The 21,068-nt window shown below is 46.5% G+C and overlaps 1 protein-coding gene across 2 annotated transcripts; it reads right to left on the minus strand.

Moving 5' to 3' along the window:
- Positions 1-1,720: 1,720 nt before the first annotated feature.
- On the minus strand, positions 1,721-19,639 carry VDAC2 (voltage dependent anion channel 2). Of its 2 annotated transcripts, XM_048503254.1 has the most exons (10): positions 19,482-19,637; positions 18,024-18,085; positions 14,394-14,465; positions 11,737-11,786; positions 10,929-11,081; positions 10,793-10,845; positions 8,298-8,525; positions 6,203-6,353; positions 4,259-4,316; positions 1,721-2,297 (listed from the first exon to the last, which is right to left on the minus strand). In XM_048503254.1, exons 2-10 carry the CDS (start codon positions 18,058-18,060, stop codon positions 2,206-2,208), a joined length of 894 nt encoding a protein of 297 aa, XP_048359211.1. In that variant the 5' UTR covers positions 18,061-18,085; positions 19,482-19,637; the 3' UTR covers positions 1,721-2,205. The 2 variants fall into 2 exon arrangements, with proteins under 2 accessions (XP_048359211.1, XP_048359212.1); XM_048503255.1 differs by lacking the exon at positions 18,024-18,085 and having other exon boundaries at positions 19,482-19,639.
- Between the last annotated feature and the right edge of the window lie 1,429 nt (positions 19,640-21,068).

The raw sequence follows: 21,068 nt of genomic DNA on the forward strand, positions 1-21,068 counted from the left end.
ACTTGGGCTCATTATCAGTTTCTACTTTGGATGGGTTAACCTTTGCAAACAGAACAGGCTTGAGGCATCCAAGGGAGCTTCCAGTTCTCTGGAGGCCACAACTGAAGGTTTCATACCTGCCTGGTGATTCAACAGCATCAGGGGATAGGAGAAGTCTTGAGTTCCTTTGGAAGTAAAAAGTGCAGAGAAGGGCAACAAGGATGATTGAGGGACTGGAGCACCTTCCTTATGAGGAGAGGCTGCAGCATTTGGGACTCTCTAGTTTGGAGAGGAGACGTCTGAGGGGGGATATGATTGAAGTCTATAAAATTATGCGTGGGGTAGAAAATGCTGACAGAGAGAAATTGTTCTCTCTTTCTCACAATACTAGAACCAGGGGGCATCCATTGAAAATGCTTGGGGGGAAGAATTAGGACTAATAAAAGGAAACACTTCTTCACACAACGTGTGATTGGTGTTTGGAATATGCTGCCACAGGAGGTGGTGATGGCCACTAACCTGGACAGCTTTAAAAGGGGCTTGGACAGATTGATGGAGGAGAAGTCGATCTATGGCTACCAATCTTGATCCTCCTTGATCTGAGATTGCAAATGCCTTAGCAGACCAGGTGCTCGGAAGCAGCAGCAGCCGCAGAAGGCCATTGCTTTCACATCCTGCACGTGATCTCCCAAAGGCACCTGGTGGGCCACTGCAAGTAGCAGAGAGCTGGACTAGATGGACTCTGGTCTGATCCAGCTGGCTTGTTCTTATGTTCTTAAGTTTATTATACAGGGCTCAGGACCATATGAATGGCACCCTACCTCCTTTATCCCTAACAAGACTGCCGTAAACTCTAGGCCAGGGTGGTGCAGTGATTAGAGCGCCGGACAAGGACCCAGGAAAACCAGGAATGACTCTCTACTTGGCTAAGGAAGTGTGTTGGGTGAACTCAGGCCAGCCACACACTTTCAGGACACATCACAGGGCTGCTGTAAGGAGAGGACAATTCCAGAAGCCACCTTGGGGAGAAAGGAAGATATAAAGAAATACATAAACTCTCCTCGTTAGTTTCCCAACGGCAAGGGGACGTGAAGCTGGCATCCTCAGTCTGAACTCAGAACTCTTGTGGCTTGGCCAGGGGGAAGGTTCCTCTGGGGCTAAATACGAACACCGAGGGAAGGGAAGTGTTGGATTCACACAGAGGGTTAGTAATACCTTGCTAATGGGACAAAGCAGAGTCGTAAATGCTGTTGAGGAATCCAGTTAGGCAACAGTCTCCAGCCCAAAGGGCATCAAGATCCTCTTCCCACACAAGTAGAACTGTGGCTACCACCTACATTGGGACAGGAAGGAGATGAGTTGCTGCAACACCCTCAAGTGAGTTGGCAACACCAGCTTCCTCTCAAAACTGGCTACATGAAGCACGCTGCGTTCTCGGGTTACTGGAGCGCCCCGGCTCTGATCAAGGCCAGCAGAGAAGCAGGAAATGTGATCTCTCAGATCAGAAAGTTCTTCCAAAATGAAAGAGAATCGCGTGGTCCAGCTAGGCCCACCTGCCTCCTCACGAAGTTCCCACTGAGTGAACCTTAACACAATTCAACTTAATGGATTCAGAACAGAAGTTCTGATGTACACGGAACTGGAGGAAGCTGGCGAGGGGGGGGGGGAGAACGGGGCAGTGTGAAGGCTCACTTAACAGTCCTTCTCAGCAACTTACATTTAAAATATCTGGAGTCACAAGTAAACGTGTGTATTTGTTTTATTCATAATTCTGAATTGGCTTGGGATACCAAAAGTATTTCTAATTAAGGTAATCTTTAACAAAAAAAAAAAACTGTTGACCTCACGTGTCAGGACATCCACTGATCCACTTCGTTATTCCGATGGTGATACCTCACGTGTTAAAAGAAACGTAACATGCACACGCTTGTACAGGTTTCTCATCAAGTCTATTTCATTATTGGTGGGTAGCGCATTCAACAGTTAAAATACATTTAAATAATGTATTGTGTAGTGACTGCACTAATGCAGAGTTAAGAACTAGGTAGGTAACCAACTTAACTAAAAACCAGCTAACAAGGAACTGCCTAAATACTCGGAATACAGCTCTTTGTTCTAGGCCACCCCACTGAAGAGGGAGGGGAAAACTTCTGGGTCACACTGGAGTTACGTTTTTAAGGCCATATTCTTCCAATATCCCATTTCCTGCGGCAGCTTCTACTCTCTTTAAGCCTCTAATTCCAGGCCGAGACCAAGTTTATGGCCGCCAGCGTTGATGTTCTTTCCATCTATCAGGGCAGACAGCGTCAGTTTCACACCTGAAAGAGAACACGGCCAGTGGATTAGGAGTCAACAAGAGACGGCATCTCCTCGTGTTATCCAGCCCCCCGGAGTCCTCAACCTCAGCTGAAGAGGTGAAAGGTATTCAAGCACACCCCTTGTTTCTCTGGCAGGGCCAGGTGATCAGAAAGATTAGAAAGCTACGCTGACGGCCATCACACCTAGCTCAGCATTTCTTATCAGATCAGATATTATACCAAAGGTTATTACTGAGATGCCTACGTACGTGATCAGATGTAGCCAAGGGCAAACAAACCCTACCATTTAGCTGCCTGTGTGATTAGAAAGTTCAAATAATAAGCTTGGAGGCCAAGTTTCTCCAGCCGCTGTCAGGCAAGCCAAATATACAACCCCTCCAACAATACAAGCGGCAGCTCAGCCGGCTGTTCCTTACGCAGCCGCTTCCCAGCAGTCATCTCACTCTGAAGAATCTCACCGGAGGAGATCCTGGTTGTTGTGGCCTTCCTGAGGCTCAATCCCCACCCTGAGATGGCAAAGATAAGATGCTGCAACTTCCTTCTGGTGGAACACTCAGCTATGCAAATGTAGCCCACAGCTTCAAAACAGACCGGCCAAACGTCAGGCAAGAGTTCATTTTCCTTTCATTAACGTCTCTTGTTGGCAAACCGGTTTCTCAGGGTATTCGTAATACTTCAGGGCACCAAAATCCGAAACCTTTCATGGCAAATGCGACTGTGAAACTTTCCCCGAGTTAGATTTTCAAATGGTTTCCCCTTGGTCCCATTTCAAAAGACGTCCAGGGCTTTTCAGCAACAGAAGCAGTTTGGACATTCTCTCCCACCCCCCACCCCCCAAAAAAACATGATTTCAAACGAAGAGGTGATAGGTTGTTCTGGGCTTTCTGAGCTGTGTGGCCGTGGTCTGGTAGATCTTGTTCCTAACGTTTCGCCTGCATCTGTGGCTGGCATCTTCAGAGGTGTATCACAGAGAGAAATCTGTTACACAGTGTGTAACTGTTATAGTGTGTAACAGACTTCCCTCTGTGATACACTTCTGAAGATGCCAGCCACAGATGCAGGCGAAACGTTAGGAACAAGATCTACCAGACCACGGCCACACAGCCCAGAAAGCCCAGAACAACCAGTTGAATCCGGCTGTGAAAGCCTTTGACAATATAAAGAGGCAATATTTATTCTATGTGATTTGGGCGGGGGGGGGGGGATTTAGCTGAACCTCATCTCCCCCAATTTAGGACTGAGGGACGTGACCACAGCAGCGAACTAACCTGACATACTAGAAGGGCTGCCTGCTGCCCCTCCTCCCCACCCAAGCTTTCTGCGTGGACGCCTACAATCAGATGCTACCTTTAGAAGTTAACAAAGGCCACCAACAGTATGTCCATCTCACCAAACTATGACCAGAACAGGCTTTTCTAATGACTTGGAAACCGCAAGATGGAAAAAGGGCTACTGGTATTCTCTGGTGATGTCCACAAGATTGGAATACACAACTAGCACAACCTACAGCTCAGCAAGTTGCAGAGCCACATAAAATTGAACTGGGACTACATGCAAGTGAAGATTTTGGAAAGGGGGGAGTAGAGTTCTGTGCACCTCCTTGAGAGCCGTCTACTTCACTAAGTCAATAAGCATCATCTGCAATAAGCTCCAGTTGGCATATGCATGCCGTCAAACACCCAAAAGGGGGGAAGAGAAACTCAACGGAAACAATACAGAGACTCACAAAAGTTGAGCTGAAAACTATAAACTCTGAACCAAAATACACATATTTATTATAGAGTGAACACAACGAAGTTGATCAAAAACACAAGGTTTTTTACTAACTTCACTGTCTACACTGCATAATGTGTTTATTTTGGTGCAGAGTTTATAGCTTTCGGCCCAACCTCTGTAGTTCTCTGCATCTGAATGAAGATCTTCAGTTTTGCCTTTCGATCTTATAACAAGTATTCCTTTACCTGGCCTCAGGGTCTGGGTGTAACCAACTCCGACTAGACTAGAATTGTTCACTTTTGCCTGCAAAACAATGAAGGAAAAGACATCAATTGCAGAAAGAATGTTAGTAATCCTGTTTGACAGCTGCAGCAATTGGTTGAACACATCGGAGGTTCTAATTCCTGCCTTAGCTAAGCAAGTCCTAACTGAAGTGAGCAAACAGCCAGCTTAGCGGGAACACACCCCAGCAAAATGGATCTTTTTAGGATCCCACCTTACCCAAATCCAACCTTCAACAACAATATGCCATCAAGTCACAGCTGATTCTAGCAGACCCCTGGGGGGGCTTTCAACGTATTGCCTGCCTCTAAGTCACGACTCTGGTATTCCACGGAGGTCTCCCATCCAAATACCCTGTTTCCCCGAAAATAAGACATCCCCGGAAAATAAGACGTAGTAGAGGTTTTCCTGGGCTAAATATAAAGCATCCCCCAAAAGTAAGACGTAGCAAAGTTTTTGTTTGGAAGCATGCCTGTCGAACCGAACACCAGACCATGCAGCTGTGGAGAGGAAAAATAAGACATCCCCTGAAAATAAGACATAGTGCATCTTTGGGAGCAAAAATTAATATAAGACACTGTCTTATTTTCGGGGAAACAAGGTACTTGCCAGGGTCGTAGGCAGAGTGGGCGTGGCTGGCCCAAGGTCACCTAGCAAGCTTTCACAGAAGAGTGGGGATCTGGGGCTTCCAGCTCCTAGCCCCAATTGGCCATGCTGGAAGGGGCTGATGGGAATTGTAGTCCATAACATCTGGAGTGCCAAAGGTTCGCCACCACTGTCCTAGCCCAACACCTTGACCTCAACACTAGGCCAGGGGGAAAACAGACTTTGGGAAAGGCTGGGTCTAGTTTTATTTATTTATTTTTATATTTATACCCTCCCCTATCACCAAAGGGCTCAAAGCCTAAAATCATACATATCCCTTACTGCCACATTTATGAAACTCAGCCGGAAGGGACCAAACCTATATCCCATTAGCATCTCATCAATACTTTTAAAAAGCATTTTAACATGCAAAATCTACCCTTTCTCTCCATCATTCCTGCCCAGATAGGCCATATTCCCCTTGAAAGAGAAGGATATGCCTTAACAGACCAAGTGATCGGGAGCAACAGCCGCAGAAGGCCATTGCGCTCACATCCTACATGTGAGCTCCCAAAGGCACCTGGTGGGCCACTGCGAGTAGCAGAGAGCTGGACTAGATGGACTTTGGTCTGATCCAGCTGGCTTGTTCTTATGTTCTTAATGGCCTTCTGCTGCTGCTGCTGCTCTTGAGGACCTGGTCTGCTAAGGCATTTGCAATCTGAGATCAAGGAGGATCAAGATTGGTAGCCAGAGATCGACTTCTCCTCCATCAATCTGTCCAAGCCCCTTTTAAAGCTATTCAGGTTAGTGGCCATCACCACCTCCTGTGGCAGCATATTCCAAATACCAATCACACGTTGCGTGAAGAAGTGTTTCCTTTTATTAGTCCGAATTCTTCCCCCAGGCATTTTCAATGGATGCCCCCTGGTTCTAGTATTGTGAGAAAGAGAGAAAAATTTCTCTCTTTCAACCTTTTCTACCCCGTGCATAATTTTATAGACTTCAATCGTATCCCCCTCAGACGCCTCCTCTCCAAACTAAAGAGTCCCAAACGCTGCAGCCTCCCAGCCCAGCCAGCAAAAACAGCACCTGAACCAGGGACTTCCTAATTCACAGCTGAGCCCTGCAGATGAACCAGCTGCTCCTGGGACAGAGCAAACCACATGACGAAGTGTCCACCCCAAACTACCAAGTCTTATGGCAGAAGGGCACAGGCCACCGATGGGAGACGTGCCGCTGAGCAGGAGCCTGTGAAGGGCTACTGCAAAACGCAGCAAGCAAGAGTCTGGTGGATCGATGCCGACAAGAGCGGTGCCACTTACCGAAACAGAAGCGGTAGAATCCAGCTGGTATTTCGCTGCAATTCCAAACCGAGTGCTATTGCTGCCTGCTGTCCAGTTGAGATTCACAGCGGTCTCGAGTTTGTCGTTGATTTTTTGGTAAATTGAGCCCCCAAATTCTGCCCCGTCATTGCTGGAAAATATGTTTACAGAAAACGTTTAAAGGCACACTGTAAAATGAAATGCTGCAAGAGCACTTTTTAAAGCTTTCCCTCGATCACGCCCAAATCAGGAAGGGCCATTAGGGAGGTGGGGAACAGTCTGCCTTGCAAAAGCGGAGCAAGCTTGTTTTCTGCTGCTACAGAGACGGGGGCAAGGAGTAATGGATTCAAGGTGCAGGGAAAGAGATTCCACCAGAACATCGGGAAGTACTTCCTGATGGTAAAGGGCTGTTTGACAGTGGAATACACTGCCTCAGAGGGTGATGGAGGCTCCTTTGAAGGTTTTTAAACAGAGGCTGGATGGCTACCTGTCAAAGGTGCTTTGATTATGTGTTCTGTCATGGCATGGTCCTTGTGGTCTCTTCCAACTCTATGGTTCTGTGATTCTAAGTCAGTGGTGGTGAACCTTTGGCACTCCAGATGTTTTGGACTACAATTCCCATCAGCCCCTGCCAGCATGGCCAATTGGCCATGCTGGAAGGGGCTGATGGGAATTGTAGTCCAAAACATCTGGAGTGCCAAAGGTTCGCCACCACAGTTCGAAGTGTTCAGGTACAACCTCATGAGACACTCAGAGTCTTTACTGACAAAACTCAAATTGTCCTTGAAAGCAACTTTTGAAATCACTGACAAATGCTAAGATTGATATTACCAAATTAAGGCAGCATTTCTGAAGGAGCTCCAATACTGGGACCACAAACAGACCAACAAAAATCAGCAATAATGACACGATATCAGTTTTTTCCTGTGCTGCCTTGTTTACGGATATCTAGATGCAGACTACTGCACAGAAATGCAGTGAACTTCACCACTAGCCCGTATCACCCATGGAAAACTGAGGCACAGTTTTCCAGGGCTGAGAACCATCCTTCCACTCACTGCCCACTGATCTTCCCCCCTGCGTGTCCCGGCACAGCCATTCAGAGGAGTGGCATCTTCCCCCAGTGCCTCCAAATAAAAGAACATCGGAGATTTCAAAACTGAAGGACTGGAGAGGAAAGACAGACACATTCACTTCTTTCCCATCTTGTTGGTTTAAAGAGGGGGGGGCTTTTCTGAAGTCATACAAACTCAAGGCCTCTTGAGACAATAAAGAACCTTAACAGGAGCCAAGCCGGCAACAAGACTACAGACGAGAATATGTTTGGCTTCAATTACTGCCAGTTATTACAGCCAATGATGCTGAATACTGATGAAGCCACCGATACACAGGCCACCTTCAACTACCCCCTTCCTAAATATCAACAACCTCATCTTTTCTGCAGAACACCGTGGGCTTGTCAACCTGCCACAGCCACCTTTACACAGCTGAAGCTTACAGAACCTTTTTAAGTACTCCAGTGGTTTGCCATAGTGCTTAACCGAAGCATAGAGGAAGGCCATGCAAACTAACGGCTGCCAGGGACAGACAAGCAAGTTATGAAAAAGAAGCCCCCTTCCCAAAGCTCCATTTTAAAAGCAATTTTGGAAAAACTGTAACATACTCTTAGAATGAATGAAGATTTTCATACTAATGCTTATGGCTGCATTCAAGGTGGCAAACCATTCCCTGGCTGCCATACAGCACCACACCCTCCTTCTGCATGTGGCTTGGAGACCAGACTTTTGCTTTCCCTAAAATCTAGGTTTCCATAACGACCCAGTCGCATGAAACACTGAACGGTGCTGACTACACGACCTATCAATCAGCATTAAACCACAGTTTGCATTTTTTGCACAGTATGCAAGGGAACAATTCGGTTTATCATTTCACCCAACTCAAGTACCTGGACTTCCAAGTCTTGCACAATTCAGGTGAGCTGTAGCTATACATTACTGCAGGGATTTTTTTATTGTAGTTGATTGATACTGCTCATGGCAAAGTTCCACAGTTTTTGCCCATGCCTTTGCACTGTCGACTGCTGCTGAATACTTACACGTTGGTGTGCAGTTGAAAGTCCCCGGTCTTGTAACCCACAGAAAAATTATTTCTAGTCAGCTTGGATTTGGCACTATCGAAGGTCATTTGGTAACCAGCAAGCCAGCCCTCATAGCCCAACACAGCCGAGCCATGGATGGCTGGCCCGGCAAAATCAAAATCGACATCGCAGCCAATATTTACGCATTCCCGCTTATAAGCAGACTTGATCTTGCCGCTCTTTTTCCTGAAAAACAGAGGATTTTTTTTAATGCAAAGTGTATTGTTCTGGATCATGTGAGCTACCTCAAGTCTAATCTGCTGGCAGGGAAATAAAAAATGTGGTATTTGGGATGAAGTATCAGAAAACGGCAGACACAACTGCAGTTCTGCAAATACATTTGTACGTGGTGGGGGAGAGATATGGATGGGCAATATTATCATGAGATCAAACAGATTTTGTCTCATACCTACATCCCAGCTTTGGAATTGGAATCATGTGAACTGCTGGATGGGGAATGTCTAGTGCACTGAAGGGCCACTGTTAGCTCACACTGTTGACTTTCATACCATTTCCCTATGAACCTTGCAGAGGCCAAACTAAAGGCATGATTAAAAATAATGTGTGGACAGTATCGGAGCCCTCTGGGCAGGTAATCCCTAGAACAACCCCTTGATGGCAGCGCATCAAAAGAGGCGCAAGAGAGGATCCCCCTCTAAGTTGAGAGTTTTGAGAGCAGTGGTCGCTGGGAGATTTGATACGGATGCTGGGTGCCTAGGGGGGCGATAAGGAATTCCAAGCACAGCATGGAATTGCTATGTTTGAATTACACGTTTAAGAACTTTTTCTGTACACTTCACTTTGCATAGAAATCAGGGTTAAGATTCTAAAAGACTTCCACGGAAGAGGTTAAGATTCTCCCGGGTGATTTAAAGTGACAGACTTCTGAAGAAGCGCTGAGAAACAAGAATCGCAACACCTTGTCAAGCAGTACTGCTTGGATATTTGAAAAGCTGAATTGCAAGTTTCAGACAGGATTAAATTGTAAGGTTAGGCTTTGCATGTCCATCTGTGGAGGGAATGGATTGGTGTGTTTTCTTGAAATAGCATGATTTGAAAAGTGTAATGAAAGACTCAATGGTATGAATACTTTAAACGTTAAGCCATGAAGTTAACGGGGAAGTAATTTTATTTGTGCTATATGAAAAAACCTTGTGGATTTGTAGTGTGGTGTCTTGTTTGTGACTTTTATAGACGGGGCAATATAGCATTCCACCATAGGAAGCAGCTACATTACTCTGTGAGAACCAATGTTCTAAGTCATGGGTGTCAAACTCTGCCCCTCCAGATGTTCATGGACAATAGCTTCCATTAGCCTGGGGCTGATGGGACCCACAGTCCATGAACTTCTGGAGGGGCAGAGCTTGACGCCCCTGTTGTAAGTGGTATTTGGAGTCGGAGTTCAGAACATAACATAAGAACAAGCCAGCTGGATCAGACCAGAGTCCATCTAGTCCAGCTCTCTGCTACTCGCAGTGGCCCACCAGGTGCCTTTGGGAGCTCACATGCAGGATGTGAAAGCAATGGCCTTCTGCGGCTGTTGCTCCCGATCACCTGGACTGTTAAGGCATTTGCAATCTGAGATCAAAGAGGATCAAGATTGGTAGCCATAAATCGACTTCTCCTCCATAAATCTGTCCAAGCCCTTTTTAAAGCTATCCAGGTTAGTGGCCATCACCACCTCCTGTGGCAGCCTATTCCAAACACCAATCACACGTTGCGTGAAGAAGTGTTTCCTTTTATTAGTCCTAATTCTTCACCCCAGCATTTTCAATGAATGCCCCCTGGTTCTAGTATTGGGAGAAAGAGAGAAAAATGTCTCTTTGTCAACATTTTCTACCCCATGCATAATTTTATAGACTTCAATCATATCCCCCCTCAGCCGTCTCCTCTCCAAACTAAAGAGTCCCAAATGCTGCAGCCTCTCCTCATAGGGAAGGTGCTCCAGTCCCTCAATCATCATTGTTGCCCTTCTCTGCACTTTTTCTATCTCCTCAATATCCTTTTAGAGATGCGGCGACCAGAACTGGACACAGTACTCCAAGTGCGGTCGCACCACTGCTTTATATAAGGGCATGACAATCTTTGCAGTTTTATTCTCAATTCCGTTCCTAATGATCCCCAGCATAGAGTTTGCCTTTTTCACAGCTGCCATGCATTGAGTTGACATTCCCATGGAACTATCAACTAAGACGCCCAAATCCCTTTCCTGGTCTGTGACTGATAGCACTGACCCCTGTAGCGTGTATGTGAAGTTTGGATTTCTTGCCCCTATGTGCATCACTTTGCTGAGTTGGTTTCTCCTTGCGGCATAACAGTGTGATAAGGCAAATGAAACCGTCATGGGCACTTGAGTGTGGTCCTAAGATGACAACATAGAGCTACAATGGCCAATCTCTCCCCCAGCAGGACACACAAACACTTCACAGAGAAAGATCAAAAACAAAACTTACCCTGTGTTTGGCGAGAAGGTCGTATCAAATGTCAACTTCAAACCTTTGGCGATCTGATTTAGGGAGGGGACAGTGGTTAATTAAAGGCGGCAAACGCTTTCCTGATTAACTACAGATGGACTCCAAACATGTTTACCTGATCTTCGATGGCCATTTCCGTTCCCAGAGTGTTATCTGTGTTCCATTTTTCTGTAAAAGTCACACCATACTCAGTCCATTTGTATTTGGTCTCCAAACTCCCATTCACTTTTCCTGTGTCTGTGTTTGATGAACCAGCTGTCGCGAACTCCTAACAAAGACAACACAAGCAAGGCTATTTCTGAGCTCAGCGAACCAGAGAACCCAATAAAAGCTGCCTTTTTCTGGAATGATGAGATTATAACTCATTGCAATTTGCTACCAGTTACTGAAATCAGGAAGGCCGGGATAATCTCAACCATTTGGTGCAATTTTTTTTTCTGGTGCTTATGCATAAGCGTAGCATTTGTTTCAAAAGCTCCAATGCACTCACAAGGATAAGGCAAAAACTGCATCATGAAGCTACTTTATGCATCATGTTTCTCAAAGCTGGAGAAATTACATGAAAAAGTATCAATACACTTAGAGCCAGCACTGTAGCAATGCTGGTTATCGTCATTTGCCCCAGCCCGAATTTATTCCCAAGGAAGGCATGGAATGAATGGCCCTTATTGTAGCATCTCAGACTTTTAATATGTCCTTAACGCTCACTAGTATCTGTGATAAAAGGAGAGGCAGAAAACGTCCAACGTAGTAACCGCCTCCTAAAGTTAGCTCCATGCCCAGGCACGAGACCGACAGGAAACAGATCCTTGTGGCAGTCCGGCTGGAGCCCCCTCCCTAGCAAAAAGGTGGGGAGAGGATTACATCCCCCCACCAATTCACATGCCTCGCCAGTGTTTCAAGCTCACACTGCCAGAACTTACCACTCCACTTGCAGATTTCGTTTTCACATCCAGCTTCACCAGGCCAAAACCTTGGCAGAAAGAACAAACATTACCAAAGCACTTTTAACATGGGCACATCTTGCAAGCAGTGACTCTTAACCAGGTCCTTCCTAAAGGTGGGGTGACCTAAATTGGGGGGAGGGAGTACATTTGGGAGAATGACAGCAACCCCTTCACCCCACTTGCAGTAGCTTCTGACAGAAAACAAAGGACAGCTGCTTAATACTGGGCACCCCATACTGAAGTCTTAAAGTGGCATCCAGAAAACAGGACTCAAAGTGGACATTAAGGATACAGGTGGCTGCTATCAGGTACATAAGTTGTATCCTTGAGACCTAAGGGTTCTAGGCATATGTGATGAACTACTTAAGTGAAGGCGTTTTGCCGGGAGTTCTGTTTTTACGTCCTGTTTTACTTCTTATGAGCCTGCCTGTCACTTCATATCCTCCTTAGGACTGCTCCTGGTCAAGCTGTCTCTGGGTTATCTGTGGGTCCAACCAATCATAACACAGATTTTTTTAATTATAATAGTCATACGGATTATGACATTGAAGTAATCATCTAACTGGGTGAATGCAGCCAATTATTGTAGTAACAGCCAAAAAAAAAAAACCCTAGTTCATGCTTCTACCAATCTCACCCTTGCCATTGATCTTGGGACATATGATAAATAAATTTTACATTGAAATCTGGAACTGGGGAGGGCCTCCACGCGGACCAGGGCCTTTACGGTCCTGGCCCCGGCCTGGTGGAACACTCTTCCTCCAGCTGTCCGGGCCCTGCGGGACCTGGGTGAATTCCGCAGGGCCTGTAAGACTGAGTTGTTCCACCGGGCCTTTGGAGTAACCAGCCGTTGATGGTGCCCCCCTCCCTCTCCCCTTCTGTTTCCATCTCTGTTTCCATCTTTTTATTGATGGAGCAACAGTCTTCCCATTTAGGGAGGGTTTTAAAAATGGATTTTACCGGGCACCTTGACTTTGATTTAATTTTGCATTAACCGCTGTTTTAAAGGGGTTTTTAAAGGGGATTAGTAATCTATTTATATTGGAATTTAATTGCTTAGTTTTAATTGTATTTAGTTGTATTATGATTTGACTTGTTGTACACCGCCCAGAGCCCTTCGGGGAAAGGGCGGTATATAAAACTAAACAATAAAGAAATAAAGAAATAAAGAAATAAATAAATAAATGAATGAATGAATGAATGAATGAATGAATGAATGAATGAATGAATGAATGAATGAATGAATGAATGAATGAAATAAGCCCAATCCCACCAAAATCCATGCTGTGTCCAAGGTTCCAATATGACTGAAAGGGCTTATAGGGGAAGGTCACACTGCAAGGCTTCCCAGGAAGTTCTAGACCCCCTCTGGAAATGTGCCACGGCTTCCGCTTGCTTGGAAACCTCAGCAGGGAAGAAGATACCTAGTTCAGGTACTCAGTTCCTCCCTTGCTTCTGAAAGATGTTGCTCCAGAGAGGCAAAGTTACCAGCACCACCACCCCTCCTCAGCTGCAAAAACTTTCAGACCCCATTCCAGCTTCTGCAATCCATTTCTGGGTACCAGCGAACAGAGGGAAGCCATTCCAGCCTCGGCCAGAATTCAGCCAAGCGCAACCTAGAAATTGGGAGCAGTGGGAGCAGGTGACCTTTATGAAAGCAGCTGATGCCAGATGTCCAACTTGGAAACTGGCACGCTAATCTCACTGGCTAAAACAAAGGCGTTCCCACTGTTTCCTCGTAAGGCCCCTTCTTCTTCCAAGAGAAAACACAATAAGTCTCTCCAACCTTGAGGCACAATGAAGAATCTACCCGCATGTGAGCCCAGCTTATCATGAAAGGGCACAGTATCAATCAAATAAATAAAATTTAAATCGGGACAGTATTTATAAGTAATTCAAGCCACCAACTCAGGATTTTCATTAATTGTCATGAACTTGTATTACAGTCACAACGGGTGACATTGACGCCATAATATTTGCAAGACTATGGACATTGTTGGTTTAACAAATACATGATTATGGACTTGAGAGAAGGTTGTCTTGTAATAAATTGTTGCATGAATTGGATTTAAAGTGGAGATATATATGTGTTGTGAAGATATAATAGTTTGATAAGTCTAATAGCCAACAATTTGGCATACTTTACAAGAAACTAACAGGTAATATAAATTGCTTGGGCCAGTGCCTATGTGCCACGCGTGTTTGTGAATCTTATATTGTTTTGGACGTAGCACATTAATTTCATAGATTGTCCACAATGAAGAATCTGCCTGCACGTGAGCCCAGATTATCAGGAAAGGGCACAGTATCAATCAAATAAATAAAATTTAAGAATAAACAAACATATGCAACTGCTTTCTGGGAACCTGCAACTCAAACGCCTGCTGCTATTGAGAGAGGGGGACCTTGCAATCCAGTTTTTACGCATACAACCTGCTGCTGCTTGAATGAATCTGTAGATTGGGGAGGTCATCTTAGGGGGGGGGGCTCTCTTTGCCCCTCACCTTTTGTACCCTTAAGTCAGGTACAAAGATTTAGAATAAATCTCCCTCCTCCCAAAATTGTTTTTGGAGTGTGAGATCAGGAATTATTAGCAACTAAGAACTCATATTCATGAGAAGCATCACTCATACCAAATCCTTTGTTGAAGACATCTCTGGAGGACTTGCCAAGGTCCGCATAGGCTGGTGGGATAGCCATTGGAGCTAAAGAGACACAGAAAATGGAATGTTAAAAAATGCACAAAGCAGTTACCCGAGTTTCCCCAAAAATAAGACAGGGTCTTATGTTAATTTTTGCTCCAAAAGATGCATTAGGGCTCATTTTCAGGGGGTGTCTTATTTTTTTCCATGATTTTGCACCCCCCATCTGACCAGATCAGCTGCGCCGGGGAATCTGTAACTAGGGCTTATTTTTGGAGCAGGGCTTATTTTTCAAGCATCCTCCAAACATGCTGAAAAATCATGCTAAGGCTTATTTTCGGAGTAGGTCTTATTTTCGGGGAAACGGTATTAGTTCTAGGTGTGCTGAATTATCTAACAGAAATGTGCACAGATGAAAATTAGGCAAAAACCACTCATGCTTATTAAAATTATGGCACTTTAGAATAAAAAAAAGTTTTTAAAAAGTTTGGGGTTTAACAAAATGAACCGTGAAGCCAAACAGTGTACACTATTCAACCGCTTGTGTTCTGCCAATCTGTTGCAGGCAGAACAGCTACCCAAGATGGAGGAAGGCTTCAAACTTCACCGAGCAAATGCGTTGCCAGACCAAGCCGTGCGATTAATGGGAGAGTGGCACAGGGAGTGTGAAGTCATTTCCAGGGAAACCCAGAAGGGATAAGTGGTAGTTCTAGGAATCGCTGGCAACTCTACAGGAAAGCTAGAGTTCAAGGTGATTCCTAGAGAGACCGCCACTCCTTCCAGGTTTCCTCCAGAAGTGATCTGACACCTACAACACTGGTTATTATTTTATTTTTAAAAAATCTTGAACAGGACCTTGGGGCAGGGATTTACTTGCCCCAACCAGAGGCTTGGTAGCCCTAACATAGGCTCATTCCACGCAAGCAGAATAATGCACTTTCAAACTGCTTTCAATGCTCTTTGAAGCTGTGCGGAATGGCAAAATCCACTTGCAAACAGTTGTGAAAGTGGTTTGAAAACGCATTATTTTGCGTGTGCAGAAGGGGCCATAGGTTCATTTCCAATTATCAAGAATAGCAAATAAGAGAAAACCATGCCATTGAGTCTGACATGACTGGCTATTTGATGGATAAATGCAGCATGGGCGCTCCCAATGCATCTTCCTCTAAAAACAAATACTCACAAATGACCCACCTACACCTCAAGAAACCTAAACAAGATTTTGTGCAAGTATGTAGAAATATACGACTAGCTCAGTTCACCAAGTTCAGCCCCAAAGAGAAACATTAGAAACATTGCGTAAGACTATCCAAGCAGCTTTTCAGAGGTTGACCATAACTCTCTCCCCTGCCACTAAATCCCTGCAAAGCAGATGTTCACATCGGACAAAGCCGTGAGCCAATTCCCCAGTAGATTTCAACAACTGCTGCAAATATACTGCATGATTCAAGTAAAATTCAATATCCTCTGGGCTTACTACGCTCAGCCCATAAGACAACCGTTTTGTTCTGGGATGCGTCCTAGCTCTTAAATACTGTCCACATACCAAAGGACTGCATGGAGTAGACCCATGACAATCAAGAAAAAGGGCAGAGTAAATTCAGCGTTTAATGCTCTATGACAAGCAATGGGGAGTAAAATGTCTGCTATATTTACATGCCAGTTATACTGCTATTCCTGTGAATTGTAGGATGTTCCACAACTGGTATCAATTAGTCACCTGTTGAAAAGTCTGGATATGTGGATACAGGAAAAGCACAGCAGGAAAGCAATGAATGCAAAGTTTTAAAAAATGCCTTCCACCTCTTAGTGATTCTGTTCTCACTATAGCCATAACAGCTGAAAACAGTTATAAAAAGTGGATCCCCCAAATGAAGCTTTTTCAATACTACGAAGTTGACATGGGGGGGAGAGAGAAGTAGGAAACAGTTGAAATTTTGCATGCTTACGTGCAATCTGATTTGCAATATCTGAAGCCCTGCATCTACAACCAGAGAGTTAGGACTGACCTCGTACATACTGGTCACGGCTGCACTCGTGTTCAAATAGATACGCTCAGAATCCAAGTGCAACTTGGTTTGTGAAGTCTGAGAAATTACCGAGGAGAATGAAAATCACCAGTTTTTTCTCCAGTGGAATCCTACTAAGCAGACTGGAGCGAAAAGGGGGGGGGGATTACACAACAATCTGCCTTAGCTAAAACAGCTGTTGAGCATAAAAGAAGTTCCCTAAAATCATCAATTTGCAGAGTTCAAAAAGTTTTAGGCAGCAGATTTAGTATCACTTTCGGTTGCTTTTCAGCCAGTGTAGTCTGTAATATGAAACTGTGAAAGAGAATTTTTACTACTGCTGTATCAGTGGTATTTCAACTCCTATGCATTGCTCCCCTGACCACCAGGGCTCCAGTCCCCATCTGCTACATTGAGCGCAGAGCCACTAAAATGAGACCTCCTGATCCGCAACGGAAACATAAGCAGGCTCCAAGCTTTCCAACACCTGACCCAATGTATACAGCTGGCAAGAAGTCGCTCCAGATTTTCTCTGCAATCCAGGGGTCGAACCACCACCCCTTACAGTGCAACGGCAGAAAAGATTCAGCCACGCATTCATCAACTGGGAGAATTCATGCCATGTTGCTATGACTTGAAAATAGCTGCATATTTTCTGTATTAGACACAGACAGGCAGTGATAGCTCCCTTCCTACCCAGCAGAGATCAGCAACTGGCGGCTGCAGATAGCAGAACGCCACAATCTTCATCGCCTTCCTTTAGCTGGCAATTCAGAGGAAGCAGCTATGGGACTCACTGGCAGGTGGCTGGGAAAGACAGAGGGGGCACCGGCTCAATTCTCAAAGCAGCCACCCCAAAAGAGGAGCTGCTATGCAGAGCTGTACAGGCACAATCTTCCTTTCCTCCCAGTCTACAAAGATCAGGGTTTTCAAGCCATCCTATATATCACTCCGCTACTTCCAAAAATGTATATATGCCATATGCTTTGTTCATTTGCACAGGGAGACTGGCACAAGAACATGGCAGGAAATCCCACTGAAACCTGTCAAAGAACCTACCAATGCCACAACGTTCAGCAGAAGGAAGGAAGTTGCGTCTCAATTATTTCATTAAAGAACAGAGAGGGAAATGGCTCCCCCTCTACATCACATACCAAACATCAGAGTTATATAACAAAGTACAGGGACAAGAAAACCCTCTTCATGAACCCAAAGTGTAACCTTACTAGAACAGGCAAGCACAGTGCAGTAATTAAACCACTCACTTAAGAGATTTCCAGGATTACACCACACCTTTCCCTTAAGTTATTCTTTCAAACTCTTCCACACCCTAAACTTAAAGTACCCCTAAGGAATTCTTAGGTTACACATTTACAATTCCATCGTAATAAGCAAGGTACATAAAAGACTGCATAAAAAGAATATGCAAAGGAAACTTGAATGAGCAACAGCCAAATATTTATTCTAAATAGTTAATGTTGTCAAAGAGCAACACTTGTCTTGCTACAGATGATCCACTGTGTTAGATATTAACCGTTCTTAAAACTTTGTTATTACAACTTAACGTGTTAGTTGTTAATTCAACAACCTTACTCCAATGCTCCCTACTTACGTCTCGGTGGGTGCTGACATGCTGGATTAAAAGACATGCTTATCTAGTCGAATTTAGAGGATCTAAAAAATTGAGGGGAATGCATCGAACAATAAGTAAGAGATACAGATTTTGCAACTGAAATCAACAGTATTCTTGGGAGCACAGGCATTTCCAACAGTGTCTTTTTAAATTGGGCACTTGTAAACCCTGAAAACATTGGGGTCTGCTGTCCCAAGTAAAAACGGCCCTTTGGTCAACATGGACAAGCGCCCCCGCCCCCCAAGTCAGACAGTTTACACTGAGCCTGGGGGCTATTGCCACTGACCAGGAGTCAGGAAGTCAGGAACCACAGGCATATTTTGCAGCTGCTCCATAAGAGGAACCACTCAGTGCAGCCATTTTGGAAAAACGATCCTGCCCCTCGTGCTACACCCACTGGCCCAAAGCATTTCCGCCTGCCTCCTCTCCGCCTGCAGCAGTCAGATCTTGGAGTCTCTACAAGCCCAGCAAAGGCTGTTCTCTGCCTGGGATGGGGGGGAGAAGAACGGAGGGGGCACTTTTATAGGGGAATTCTGATCTTGCACAGCAAACAGGGAGCACTGAGGAATGGGGGCAGGCAGGCACAAAGCCTGGCCCACTTCCTCCCCCCAGGTTTGGGGGAAAGCCAATAGCGCCTGCAGAAAAAGGTTAGGGTTTTTTTTGGGGGGGGGGAGATTAAGAAGCACTTTATGGGGGGGGGGCGCACAAAAATTGCAAAACCTGGGCAGTCAGTGCAGTCCAGGCTCTGCCCCCATCAAGGCAAATGGTTCTGGGGGTGGGGAAGAAAGAAGTGCCTGGAGTCTGAATTGTCCAAACCCCCTCCCCGCTTCAAACCCTGCTGACCCTCCCCCAAGCTGGATCCTCTGGAAATTAGCAACCCCTTTCAGTGCATGGGCGGGAGATTGTCTGCACGTGCTATTGGATCTATGGTGAGCTGCCGTGAACCTGTCAGGAGAAAGACAGTGCAGAAGACTAATAATAATGATATTAATAATACAGGGTCCGCACGAATGCCACGCCCACACCTGACAACCCCCTAAGCCTCTGGGCGAGGCTCGAAATGCAATGAGAGGCCAACAACCCGCTAAAGAACTGGCAGATGTGATATTAAACAAGATTAAGTCATAAGAACAGTAATAAAAGAGATGCGATTGTCTTAGCAAGGCCTGAGTTCAAGTTCCTGCTCAGCCAACGGCTCTGGGCCAGCCGTTCTCTCCCCGCCCCGCACCCACCCGCCAACTTTCAACACGGCCCACCCTGCAGGGTTGTTGTAAACTTACAAACGGGGACGGCGGAAGAGCGAGGAGGGTGGGCTTGTGGCGGCCCTGATCCAACCGTAAGAAGTTGGGAATAAACCCCCCTCTCTTCTCTCGCTACCTCCCCCCCCCACTTCTGCCCCCCCCTCCCGTCGCCATGGCAACCCGCCCCCCTCCTCACCTGTCGAGAAAGGCGGCCTGCTCTTTCTCTCCGGCCCACTCACGCAAGCGCGCTCCCGTCCCGCTTCGCTCCGCCGCCGCGTGAAGGCCGCGCTGGAGGGCGAAGTGAAGGAGACACCTCGCGCTCGCCGCTGTCCCGCCCGCCCGCTCGCCCGCTCGTCCCCCCTAGCAAGGACCCGCCCCTCAACGATCACGGGGCCACCAGGACGAGCGCCTGCCTGGATCTTCCCCTGCCCTTGCCTCCTCCGCCGCCCACCGGGCAACTTGCGACGGACCTCCGCCTCCGGACAACGCCGAGGCCACAACTTTCCTCCTGAGCGGGGAGAAAAGGGATGTCGCGGACGCTGGGCGGACCCAGCGAAGCAGGCGCCTCATTGGACACCCGTAGCGAGGAAGGCGCGAGGGGTCCTTGGCTAGCACTGCGGGCGGGGCCAGCAGTCGCCGAAGGGGTGGGGCCCTGGAGGAGGGCGTGGCGGCACGCGACGAGGGAGAAGCGGAAGGCGCGGCCTGCCTGAGCGGAGGGGGGAGGAGCGGGCGGCCTCGGAACAGCCGATCGGGCATGCGCAGTCGTGGGCAACGTGGTCCCCTGGCTTGCTATTTGCACGCGACTGGCTCGTTCGCACGCACGCGGAAGGGAACGTCCGGTGCAAAAAAAAGTCCCCGCAGTGGGAAGCAAACTATGCTTTGTGCAGTTCTTTTTGCGACAGAAACCTGACACGCCCAAATAAGAAAACACCTGGAGATGGGGGGGGGGGGGCTCAGCAGGTACAAGGCCACCCTACAAAGCAGCCATCCTCTCCAGAGGAAGAGGTCTCTTCCGTGTGGAGACCAGTGAGGAATCCTAAGACTTCTCCAGGTTCCACCTGGAGGTTGGCACATGAGAGGTCCACTACTGGAGACCAGTGGAAATCCCAGGAACTCTCCAGGCCCACCTGGAGGTTGGCACGTGGGAAGGCCAGCGGCCTAGTGGAATGCTGGCATCCCCTGGAATGAGAGCTCCTCTCCAGACCCATTCATCTCCAGATACAGAGATCTGGAGGAAATGACTGCTTTGTAGGGTGAACTTTGGCATCAAACCCTTCAGAAATCCTCGGAAGGATGGAGGGCTGAGTCAACCTTGAGCCGGCTGCCTAAAACCAACTTCTGATTGGAACAAACTCTGGCCATGAGCAGAGCTTTGACTGCAGTACTGCAGCCTGCCACTCTGTGCTACGAGACTTTGGTTAAGGTGTTGGCTAAACGGTGGGGGCAAATGTCCGTGGCGGCAAGATTTCTTGTGCCGACATATTTCCTCAAGCCCCGCGTTCCCTTTCTAGAGCTGATCCCCATACATTACAGGCGACGATTAAGCCACCCTTGTTATTAGCCAGGTGGTTAAAGGTTATACTCACAGGTCCTTTTTCCTTCCTTTGATTTCCTTTTTCCTTTCTTCTTTTTTCTCTCTACCTCCACTTCTACCTTTTCCTCCTGCAGCGCAAAGGAAGATGATTTTTCTGACATAAGTAAAATGAAATGTCTTGGTCTCCTCTGGTACAGGGACTTGGTCTCCAAGTCTCAGTGTGGACTTTAGCAGCTCAGAAAAGCACTC

Source organism: Sphaerodactylus townsendi, linkage group LG07 (assembly GCF_021028975.2).
Source record: "Sphaerodactylus townsendi isolate TG3544 linkage group LG07, MPM_Stown_v2.3, whole genome shotgun sequence".
Taxonomy (NCBI): domain Eukaryota; kingdom Metazoa; phylum Chordata; class Lepidosauria; order Squamata; family Sphaerodactylidae; genus Sphaerodactylus; species Sphaerodactylus townsendi.

Coding starts and splice junctions, on each gene's coding strand:
- VDAC2 (XM_048503254.1), bottom strand. CDS start 18,060: ATGTCTTTTAATCCAGCATGTCAGCACCCACCGAGAC. Junction 10,846..10,928: donor AAATGGCCATCGAAGATCAG/GTAAACATGTTT, acceptor TCCCTAAATCAG/ATCGCCAAAGGTTTGAAGTT. Junction 2,298..4,258: donor CACCCAGACCCTGAGGCCAG/GTAAAGGAATAC, acceptor GTTCTCTTTCAG/GTGTGAAACTGACGCTGTCT.